General features: G+C 35.5%; 2 protein-coding genes across 2 annotated transcripts; both read left to right on the plus strand.

Annotated features, from left to right (window-relative positions):
• On the plus strand, positions 1-2,115 carry LOC119611881 (maltase A1-like). The gene is made up of 5 exons (XM_037967585.1): positions 1-208; positions 265-1,301; positions 1,367-1,710; positions 1,763-1,921; positions 1,984-2,115. Exons 1-5 carry the CDS (start codon positions 67-69, stop codon positions 2,048-2,050), a joined length of 1,749 nt encoding a protein of 582 aa, XP_037823513.1. The 5' UTR covers positions 1-66; the 3' UTR covers positions 2,051-2,115.
• A 3,846-nt stretch (positions 2,116-5,961) lies between these two features.
• On the plus strand, positions 5,962-8,021 carry LOC119611894 (maltase A2-like). Its single transcript, XM_037967602.1, has 4 exons — positions 5,962-6,498; positions 6,559-6,935; positions 7,001-7,753; positions 7,819-8,021. The coding sequence occupies exons 1-4, from the start codon at positions 5,986-5,988 to the stop codon at positions 7,889-7,891; spliced, it is 1,716 nt and encodes a 571-aa protein (XP_037823530.1). The 5' UTR covers positions 5,962-5,985; the 3' UTR covers positions 7,892-8,021.
• The last annotated feature ends 4,409 nt before the right edge of the window (positions 8,022-12,430 follow it).

Raw genomic sequence — 12,430 nt, forward strand, 5'->3', positions numbered from 1 at the left:
CGACAAACACAGTTCAAATACTGAACTTACTCATAACGGACTTTCTTTAACTATTTAAGAACAAAAATGTTCAAATTATTACCCATTTTAATAGTGGGTTTAGCCTTAACAGCTAATGCCAGAGATTGGTGGGAAAATGGCAATTTCTATCAGGTCTATCCTAGATCTTTTAAGGACAGCAATGGTGATGGCATAGGTGATTTAAATGGTGAGTTGTGGTAAAAATTTTTGCAGAGTATTGTTGTAATAATAGTTTTTCTAAAGGTGTGGCTGAGAAAATTCAATATCTTAAGGATTTGGGCATGGATGGTGTTTGGTTGTCGCCCATTATGAAATCGCCCATGGCTGATTTTGGTTATGATATTTCCGATTATTATCAAATACAGGGAGAGTATGGTTCTTTGGATGATCTCTTGGCTTTGGTGGAGAAAGCTCATGAAGTGGGCATTAATTTAATTTTGGATTTTGTACCCAATCATACTAGTGATGAGCATGAATGGTTCCAAAAGTCGGTGGCCAATGATTCTCAATATCGCGATTTCTATGTATGGCATGATGGTGTTTATAATCCCTCTACCGGCAAACGTGATCCTCCTAGCAATTGGCTTTCGCAATTCAAATTCTCTGCCTGGGAATGGAATGATCAGAGACAGCAATATTATCTACATCAATTTGGTGTTAAACAACCTGATCTTAATTACCGCAATCCTGCCGTAGTCCAGGCCATGAAAGATGTTTTGGTATTTTGGTTAGATCATGGCATCGATGGTTTTCGTATTGATGCTGTACCTTTCCTGTTTGAAAATGAAATTGATGCCAGAACTGGCACTTATCCGGATGAACCTTTAGATGAGTCTAATGCCTGTCCTGATCCCACGGATTGGTGTCATTTGAAACATCCCTATACTAACTCCTTGCCCGAATCCACCGAAATGATTTATCAATGGCGTGAGGTTATCGAAAACTGGAAACGTGAACATAATTCCTCCACCAAGATCTTATTAACCGAGGCTTACACTAGTTTCGAGAACCTAATGCTAATGTATGGTGATGGTGAGCGCAATGGTTCACATATTCCCTTTAATTTTGAAATGCTATCGGGCTTGACCAAGAGCAGCAGGGCTGCCGATTTTCAATACTATGTCACACATTGGTTGGATAATATGCCTGATGGCACCTTTGCCAACTGGGTATTGGGTAATCATGATAATCGTAGATTGGCTTCACGTTTGGGTACCGAACGTAAGGACTTGATCAATATATTCTTGCAGACCTTACCCGGCATAGCAGTGACTTATAATGTAAGTTAGAGAAATATGTAGGAAAATTATATAGGATTTTAATAATTTGTTTTTTATATGTAAAGGGTGAAGAATATGGCGCTGAAGATGTTGATGTTTCCTGGGAGGATACTGTAGATCCTCAGGGTTGTAATGCTGGCCGCGATACTTATGAAAAATATACCAGAGATCCTGCTAGAACACCTTTCAGATGGGATTCCTCGAAAAATGCTGGCTTCAGTTCGGCTGATAAAACTTGGTTGCCGGTGGGTTCCGGCTATGAACAGGAAAATGTACAACAACAACTACAGGATGACAATAGTCATTTGAAAATCTTTAAACGTCTAACCCGCCTAAGGAAAGAGGAACCAGCTTTTAGTGGCAGAAAAGTTGATCCACATGTCCAAGGACAAGTATTGATCTATGAAAGGTGGGTTAAATTTTACTTTATAGAATTGTAGTTGTATTCAAATGTTCTCTAGATCTCCTTCATCTGCTAACGATGCTGAAGCCGACTCCTTTTTGGTTATTTTGAACATTGGTGGCTCTGATGCTGCTATTGAATTAAGTCAATTTTCTGATAAGGTTGGCTCTCAGGTTGAAGTGGTAGTCAGCTCGTTACAATCCGGTTTACAAGAGGGGTAACACTAGTTTTCTTTACACATTTATAAAATTATTTCTTTAACTTTATTTTCCTTTCTAGACAACTTGTGGATTCTTCAAACTTTGTGGCCAAAGGTTATGTTGGTTATGTCTTGCGTTTGGTTTAAAATTATACAAAAATTGTTAATCATATCAAATATACATAAATAAATATTGCATTGTTAAAACTAAATTTAAAATAGTTTTGATTAAAACTTTGCCAATTAATGAAGCATTTGATTTCACTAGAATTTAAGTTCACTTTAGTTAGTTCTGTTCTATTTTAAGTAAATCTATATTTTTTTAATAATCTTCAAATTTGTGGTAAATGAAAACTTTTAATTAAAATTTTATAAAAAAAAAGGAAAAAAACAGCTTAAAAATGTTCTTATATTCCAGAAAGTCTACTTTATATTTACAAAAAAATAAATATAAAAAAAAAAACAAAAAATAATAAAAAATAATAAAAAATATTTAAGTGGTGTTAATTAAAGAAGAAAATGTATCTGCAACACAAAATATAGAATTTTATTACAATTTAATAATATGAGCAAAATACAAATTTCAAGTGGTAATAGTAACCATAAGCAACACAATTAGTGGTTTGTTGAAGACTTCAGCAAGAAATTTTTAAAAGAGTAAAAAATAAAATGAACTTAATAATGGCATTCAAGCTTTTTCTAAGGATTGGTTCTTTAAAAAGTAGGCATATAAAATAATTTCAAAAATATATTATTATTAAAAAATTAAATGGAACGTAGGACTGAACTATAACTGAACTAGAACAGAACTAGAACTGAACTAGGACTGAAGTGGAACTGAACTAGAACTGAACTAGAACTGAACTAGAACTGAACTAGAACTGAACTAGAACTGAACTAGAACTGAACTAGAACTGACTAGAACTGAACTAACTGAACTAGAACTGAACTAGAACTGAACTAGAACTGAACTAGAACTGAACTAGAACTGAACTAGAACTGAACTAGAACTGAACTAGAACTGAACTAGAACTGAACTAGAACTGAACTAGAACTGAACTAGAACTGAAACTAGAACTGAACTAGAACTGAACAGAACTGAACTAGAACTGAACTAGAAATGAAACTAGAACTGAACTAGAACTGAACTAGAACTGAACTAGAACGAACTAGAACTGAACTAGAAATGAACTAGAACTGAACTAGAACTGAACTAGAACTGAACTAACTGAACTAGAACTGAACTAGAACTGAACTAGAACTGAACTAGAACTGAACTAGAACTGAACTAGAACTGAACTAGAACTGAACTAGAACTGAACTAGAACTGAACTAGAACTGAACTAGAACTGAACTAGAACTGAACTAGAACTAGAACTGATTAGACTGAACTAGAACGGAACTAGAACTGAACTAGAACTGAACTGAAACTGAACTTAGAACTGAACTAGAACTGAACTAGAACTGAACTAGAACTGAAACTAGAACTGAACTAGAACTGAAACTAGAACTGAATCTAGAACTGAACTAGAACTGGAAAACTAGAACCTGAACTGAAACTGAACTAGAACTGAACGAAACTGAACTAAACTGACTTAGAACTGAACTAGAACTGCAACTAGACTGAACAGAACTGACTAGAACTGAACTAGAACTTGAACTAGAACGGAACTAGAACTGAACTAGAACTGAACTAGAACTGAACTAGAACTGAACTAGAACTGAACTAGAACTGAACTAGAAAACTGAAACTAGAACTGAAACTAGAACTGAACTAGAACTGAACTAGAAACTTGAACTAGAACTAGAACTAGAACTGAAACTAGACAAATGAACTAGACTGAAACTAGGAACTGAACTAGAACTGAACTAGAACTGAACTAGAACTGAACTAGAACTGACTAGAACTGAACTAGAAAACTGAACTAGAACTGAAACTAGAACTGAACTAGAACTGAACTAGAACTGAACCTAGAACTGAACTAGAACTGAACTAGAACTGAACTAGAACTGAACTAGAACTGAACTAGAACTGAACTAAACTGAACTAGAACTGAACTAGAACTGAACTAGAACTGAACTAGAACTGAACTAGAACTGAACTAGAACTGAACTAGAACTGAACTAGAACTGAACTAGAACTGAACTAGAACTGAACTAGAACTGAACTAGAACTGAACTAGAACTGAACTAGAACTGAACTAGAACTAGAACTGAACTAGAACTGAACTAGAACTAGAACTGAACTAGAACTGAACTAGAACTGAACTAGAACTAAACTGGAACTGAACTAGAACTGAACTAGAACTGAACTAGAACTGAACTAGAACTGAACTAGAACTGAACTAGAACTGAACTAGAACTGAACTAGAACTGAACTAGAACTGAACTAGAACTGAACTAGAACTGAACTAGAACTGAACTAGAACTGAACTAGAACTGAACTAGAACTGAACTAGAACTGAACTAGAACTGAACTAGAACTGAACTAGAACTGAACTAGAACTGAACTAGAACTGAACTAGAACTGAACTAGAACTGAACTAGAACTGAACTAGAACTGAACTAGAACTGAACTAGAACTGAACTAGAACTGTACTAGAACTGAACTAGAACTGAACTAGAACTGAACTAGAACTGAACTAGAACTGAACTAGAACTGAACTAGAACTGAACTAGAACTGAACTAGAACTGAACTAACTGAACTAGAACTGAACTAGAACTGAACTAGAACTGAACTAGAACTGAACTAGAACTGAACTAGAACTGAACTAGAACTGAACTAGAACTGAACTAGAACTGAACTAGAACTGAACTAGAACTGAACTAGAACTGAACTAGAACTGAACTAGAACTGAACTAGAACTGAACTAGAACTGAACTAGAACTGAACTAGAACTGAACTAGAACTGAACTAGAACTGAACTAGAACTGAACTAGAACTGAACTAGAACTGAACTAGAACTGAACTAGAACTGAACTAGAACTGAACTAGAACTGAACTAGAACTGAACTAGAACTGAACTAGAACTGAACTAGAACTGAACTAGAACTGAACTAGAACTGAACTAGAACTGAACTAGAACTGAACTAGAACTGAACTAGAACTGAACTAGAACTGAACTAGAACTGAACTAGAACTGAACTAGAACTGAACTAGAACTGAACTAGATCTGAACTAGAACTGAACTAGAACTGAACTAGAACTGAACTAGAACTGAAACTAGAACTGAACTAGAACTGAACTAGAACTGAACTAGAACTGAACTAGAACTGAACTAGAACTGAACTAGAACTGAACTAGAACTGAAACTAGAACTGAACTAGAACTGAACTAGAACTGAACTAGAACTGAACTAGAACTGAACTAGAACTGAACTAGAACTGAACTAGAACTGAACTAGAACTGAACTAGAACTGAACTAGAACTGAACTAGAACTGAACTAGAACTGAACTAGAACTGAACTAGAACTGAACTAGAACTGAAGTAGAACTGAAGTAGAACTGAACTAGAACTGAACTAGAACTGAACTAGAACTGAACTAGAACTGAACTAGAACTGAACTAGAACTGAACTAGAACTGAACTAGAACTGAACTAGAACTTAACTAGAACTGAACTAGAACTGAACCAGAACTGGATTAGCGCTTAGCTAGAACTGAACTAGAACTGAAATTAGCTAATCTGATCTATACTAGTTCTAAAAGATCAGTTTTAAGTAGAAACTACATTAGCTGATAATTTAAACTAACATTTTCGAAATAGTTATTTTATAATTAAAATTACAATTTTTTATTTAATTCCTCCTTCAATTCTCTAATCAAAATTAAACAGCTGTCAACTAATTTTCCATTGTCAGTGTTTTCGAACCACTTAAACCTTACAAAAAAAATCAAGTATGTATTTGCATTAAAGATTTTCCTCTCATTACACATTTTGCTAACACTGCAAGCAATTTAAGCTAACAAGATACTTAAAACCCGATAAGTACGTAAAAACAATTGAAAAATTTCCCAAAACAAAGCACTCTCTGTCAAGATGTAATAGTTACACAAAACAGTCTGATCAGTGTTTAACACGATGAAGTGGAGTGTAGTCGTATATTTGTCCGCCTATTTAACAGTTTCCCTGGGCTGTCAGGCAGTGGTCAAAAAACAGGAATCAGAATGGTGGGAAAATGCTTCCCTCTATCAAATCTATCCTAGATCCTTTCAAGATAGCGATGGTGATGGTGTGGGTGACATAAAAGGTATTACCTCGAGATTGGAATACTTAAAAGATATCGGTATAACAGCTACTTGGTTGTCGCCCATATTTGAATCACCTATGGCTGATTTTGGTTATGATATATCGAATTTTACACGTATTGATCCCACCTTTGGCAATTTGGATGATTTCGATGAAATGTTAGCGAAGGCCAAACAATTGGGGGTGAAGATTTTATTAGATTTTGTGCCCAATCATACGTCCGATGAGCATGAATGGTTTCAGAAGTCTGTGAAAAGAGAGGAGGGTTTTGAGGATTTCTATATGTGGCATGATGGTAAAGTAGATCCTACGGATTCGAGTAAAAAAATACCACCAAGTAATTGGGTAAGTTTTTAAAATGGGTTTAAATACAATTTTATTTTCTATTATTTTTATATTAATTAGAATTCCATTTTTGGTGGTCCTATGTGGACCTGGCACGAGGAGCGCCAACAGTATTATTTGCATCAGTTTCTGGCTAAACAACCCGATTTAAATTATTCTAATACTTTGGTACGTCAACATATGCTAAAGGTTTTGGAGTATTGGTTGCAACGTGGTGTAGATGGTTTTCGTATTGATGCTGTTCCTCATATTTTTGAGAAACGTAATGATGATGGTTCTTTTCCCGATGAGGAAATCAGTGGCGTTTCTTCTGATCCTAATACTTATGATTATTATACACATAAGTACACAAAGGATCAGTATCCTACGATAGAGTTACTGTATGAGTGGAGAGCATTTTTGGATGATTTCCGTGCTAAAAATGGTGGTGATAGTAGGTAAGTTCTGGATGCGGGTTTTAAAAACTAGTTTAAACGTTTTACATTTATTTTTCTATTTTTAGAATTCTCTTAACCGAATCCTACTCTCCCATTGATTTTCTCAGTTTAGCTTTTGCTAATGCCACTAATAAGGGAGCCCAAATTCCCATGAATTTCAATCTAATGGATTTAGTATCCACTTCAACAGCTAAAGATGTAGAATCCTTAGCTAATGCCTGGATGGATACCATGTGGAAAGAACATCAAATTGCCAATTGGGTGGTGGGTAATCATGACAGCAGTAGAGTGGCCAATCGTATTGGCACCAATAAAGTAGATTTATTAAATATCATTGTACACACTTTGCCCGGTACTTCAATAACTTATTATGGCGAGGAACTGGGCATGACTAATGCCATAACCGAATGTACTCCCTCCTCCTGTGAGGATCGCGATCCCGAAAGATCACCCATGCAATGGAATTCACAAGTTAATGCTGGCTTCTCACAAGCTGCCAAAACTTGGCTGCCTTTGTCTCAGGATTATGAATTTTATAATGTTGAAACTGAGTCCCAAATAGGACGCAGTACTTTGCAAATATTTAAAGGTTTACAAGAGTTAAAGAAGACTGCAGCTTTTAAGAACACCAAAGGAGAGGGAGGTTTCTCATATAAAGCTTTAACAGAGCAAATATTTCAAATTATAAGAGCTGTTCCTGATAAAGAGGAATACATGATTTTGGTCAATATGGGTGATAAGTTGGAATATGTGGAGAATTTAAGCTCAAAAACTTATGAATATGTTTTGATGAATACTTTCTCACCACATATTAAGGGGTGAGTTGGAAGTGGTTGGATTAACATTAAGAAATATTTCTGAAAGCTTTTTTATCTCTTTATAGCGATAAAGCCGATCTGAGTGGACGTTTGTATTTGATGCCCAATGAAGCAGTGATTTTGAAATGGGCGGCTTAAGTGGAGAAAAATTTTATATGTAAAACAAGCAAGAAATTATAGTCAGGCGAGGCCGACCATATAATACCCTACACCTGTTACAAAAATAAAATGTGATTTAGTTTTCATAATAAAGCATTTAAGTTGACTTGTGTCAGATACATATACTTAAGCCATTTATTGTTGAATAAAATTGTGGACATTTAAGTCAAATTTTGAAGGGGGATTTGTATAGGGGCTATGGTCAAATGAGACCCTATAATTATAAAATTCATGCGAGTCATCAAGGCTAGTATAGAACTTGGTTTTGCAGCTTTTTGTCGAGATACGAGTATATTAAACATAATTATAAACTTAAAATACCTATTCGACGTTTTCAGTTGTATGGGGTCTAGGTGAAATAATGGACCGATGTTAACCATTTTCAATAGGCTTCGTCTCTGGGACAATAGAAGATCATGTGCCAAATTTCATTGAATTATCTTCAAAATTGCGACCTGTAGTTTGATTACAAGGTTTACAAGCCCTATTCGGGGGTTCAGTTGTATGGGGGCTAGATGAGAAAATGGACCGATGTTAACCATTTTCAATAGGCTTCGTCTCTGGGACAATAGAAGATCATGTGCCAAATTTCATTGAATTATCTTCAAAATTGAGACCTGTAGTTTGATTACAAGGTTTACAAGCCCTATTCGGGGGCTCAGTTGTATGGGGGCTAGGTGAAATAATGGACCAATATTAACCATTTTCAATAGGCTTCGTCCCTGGGCCAATAGAAGATCATGTGTCAAATTTCATTGAATTATCTTCAAAATTGCGACCTGTAGTTTGATTACAAGGTTTACATGGACGGACAGACGGACGGACGGACAGACGGACGGACATAGCTAAATCGACTCAGAAAATGATTCTAAGCCGATTGGTATACTTTAAGGTGGGTATAGGACCAATATTATTGTGCGTTACAAACATCAGCACAAATCCAATATACCCTCCCCACTAAAGTGGTGTAGGGTATAATGAATTTAATAAAGATTCTTAATAAGTTTTAAAATTATCAAAAAATATTTAATGTGATTCTGAACTAGAACTGAACTAGAATTGAACTAGAACTGAACTCGAACTGAACTAGAACTGAACTAGGACTGAACTAGAACTGAACTAGAACTGAACTAGAACTGAACTAGAACTGAACTAGAACTGAACTAGAACTGAACTAGAACTGAACTAGAACTGAACTAGAACTGAACTAGAACTGAACTAGAACTGAACTAGAACTGAACTAGAACTGAACTAGAACTGAACTAGAATTGAACTAGAACTGAACTAGAACTGAACTAGAACTGAACTAGAACTGAACTAGAACTGAACTAGAACTGAACTAGAACTGAACTAGAACTGAACTAGAACTGAAACTAGAACTGAACTAGAACTGAACTAGAACTGAACTAGAACTGAACTAGAACTGAACTAGAGCTGAACTAGAACTGAACTAGAACTGAACTAGAACTGAACTAGAACTGACTAGAACTGAACTAGAACTGAACTAGAACTGAACTAGAACTGAACTAGAACTGAACTAGAACTGAACTACTGACTGAACTAGAACTGAACTAGAACTGAACTAGAACTGAACTAGAACTGAACTAGAACTGAACTAGAACTGAACTAGAACTGAACTAGAACTGAACTAGAACTGAACTAGAACTGAACTAGAACTGAACTAGAACTGACTAGAACTGAACTAGAACTGAACTAGAACTGAACTAGAACTGAACTAGAACTGAACTAGAACTGAACTAGAACTGAACTAGAACTGAACTAGAACTGAACTAGAACTGAACTAGAACTGAACTAGAACTGAACTAGAACTGAACTAGAAACTGAACTAGAACTGAACTAGAACTGAACTAGAACTGAACTAGAACTGAACTAGAAACTGAACTAGAACTAGAACTAGAACTGAACTAGAACTGAACTAGAACTGAACTAGAACTGAACTAGAACTGAACTAGAACTGAACTAGAACTGAACTAGAACTGAACTAGAACTGAACTAGAACTGAACTAGACTAGAACTGAACTAGAACTGAACTGAACTAGAACTGAACTAGAACTGAACTAGAACTGAACTAGAACTGACTAGAACTGAACTAGAACTGAACTAGAACTGAACTAGAACTGAACTGAACTAGAACTGACTAGAACTGAACTAGAACTGACCTAGAACTGAACTAGAACTGAACTAGAACTGAACTAGAACTGAACTAGAACTGAACTAGAACTGAACTAGAACTGAACTAGAACTGAACTAGAACTGAACTAGAACTGAACTGGACTGAACTAGAACTGAACTAGAACTGAACTAGAACTGAACTAGAACTGAACTAGAATTGAACTAGACTGAACTAGAACTGAACTAGAACTGAACTAGAACTGAACTAGAACTGACTAGAACTGAACTAGAACTGAACTAGAACTGAACTAGAACTGAACTAGAACTGAACTAGAACTGAACTAGAACTGAACTAGAACTGAACTAGAACTGAACTAGAACTGAACTAGAACTGAACTAGACTGAACTAGAACTGAACTAGAACTGAACTAGAACTGAACTAGAACTGAACTAGAACTGAACTAGAACTGAACTAGAACTGAACTAGAACTGAACTAGAACTAGAACTGAACTAGAACTGAACTAGAACTGAACTAGAACTGACCTAGAACTGAACTAGAACTGAACTAGAACTGAACTAGAACTGAACTTGAACTGAACTAGATCTGAACTAGAACTGAACTAGAACTGAACTAGAACTGAACTAGAATTGAACTGGGACTGAACTAGAACTGAACTAGAACTGTACTAGAACTGAACTAGAACTGAACTAGAACTGAACTAGAACTGAACTAGAACTGAACTAGAACTGAACTAGAACTGAACTAGAACTGAACTAGAACTGAACTAGAACTGAACTAGAACTGAACTAGAACTGAACTAGAACTGAACTAGAACTGAACTAGAACTGAACTAGAACTGAACTAGAACTGAACTAGAACTGAACTAGAACTGAACTAGAACTGAACTATAACTGAACTAGAACTGTACTAGGACTGAACTAGGACTGAACTAGAACTGAACTAGAACTAGAACTGACTAGAGCTGAACTAGAAACTGAACTAGAACTGAACTGGAACTGAACTAGAACTGAACTAGAACTGAACTGAACTATAACTGAACTAGAACTGAACTAGAACTGAACTGAACTATAACTGAACTAGAACTGAACTAGCACTGAACTAGAACTGAACTAGAACTGAACTAGAACTGAACTAGAACTGAACTAGAACTGAACTAGAACTGAACTAGAACTGAACTAGAACTGAACTAGAACTGAACTAGAACTGAACTAGAACTGAACTAGAACTGAACTAGAACTGAACTAGAACTGAACTAGAACTGAACTAGAACTGAACTAGAACTGAACCAGAACTGAACTAGAACTGAACTGGAACTGAACTAGAACTGAACTAGAACTGAACTAGAACTGAACTAGAATTGAACTGGGACTGAACTAGAACTGAACTAGAACTGTACTAGAACTGAACTAGAACTGAACTAGAACTGAACTATAACTGAACTAGAACTGAACTAGAACTGTACTAGGACTGAACTAGGACTGAACTAGAACTGAACTAGAACTGAACTAGAACTGAACTAGAACTGAACTAGAACTGAACTATAACTGAACTAGAACTGAACTAGAACTGAACTAGAACTGAACTAGAACTGAACTAGAACTGAACTAGAACTGAACTAGAACTGTACTAGGACTGAACTAGGACTGAACTAGAACTGAACTAGAACTGAACTAGAGCTGAACTAGAACTGAACTAGAACTGAACTAGAACTGAACTAGAACTGAACTAGAACTGAACTAGAACTGAACTGAACTATAACTGAACTAGAACTGAACTAGCACTGAACTAGAACTGAACTAGAACTGAACTAGAACTGAACTAGAACTGAACTAGAACTGAACTAGAACTGAACTAGAACTGAACTAGAACTGAACTAGAACTGAACTAGAACTGAACTAGAACTGAACTAGAACTGAAACTAGAACTGAACTAGACACTGAACTAGAACTGACTAGAACTGAACTAGAACACTAGAAACTAGAACTGAATAGAACTAGAACTGAACTAGACTGAACTAGAACTGAACTAGAACTGAACTGGAATGAACTAGAACTAGATTCATGAAAAAATATCGCGTTTAGATCATAAATAAATGTTAAGATATAGCTCTGCTAATTAAAGCTACATATTTTCCATTAGTACCAAAGTTATAGTACCTTTTCGTTCGTTTTATACCGCGTACTTGATAAATAATATAGTTTAATATCTAAACATATTAATGACGTTATCTACCATATATATTGGCCACTAATAAAACATTTTGTTATACATTATTATTTTTTCCCCGAACCATATCACAGCTATGACTGTTACTCGCATTATCTAAGCGCGCTAAAATAATCGTTACTATAAATTTAATAAT

Source organism: Lucilia sericata, unplaced genomic scaffold, assembly GCF_015586225.1.
Source record: "Lucilia sericata isolate MDLA Ls3-8-SP2 unplaced genomic scaffold, ASM1558622v1 Contig001552F_arrow, whole genome shotgun sequence".
In the NCBI taxonomy this organism is placed as follows: domain Eukaryota; kingdom Metazoa; phylum Arthropoda; class Insecta; order Diptera; family Calliphoridae; genus Lucilia; species Lucilia sericata.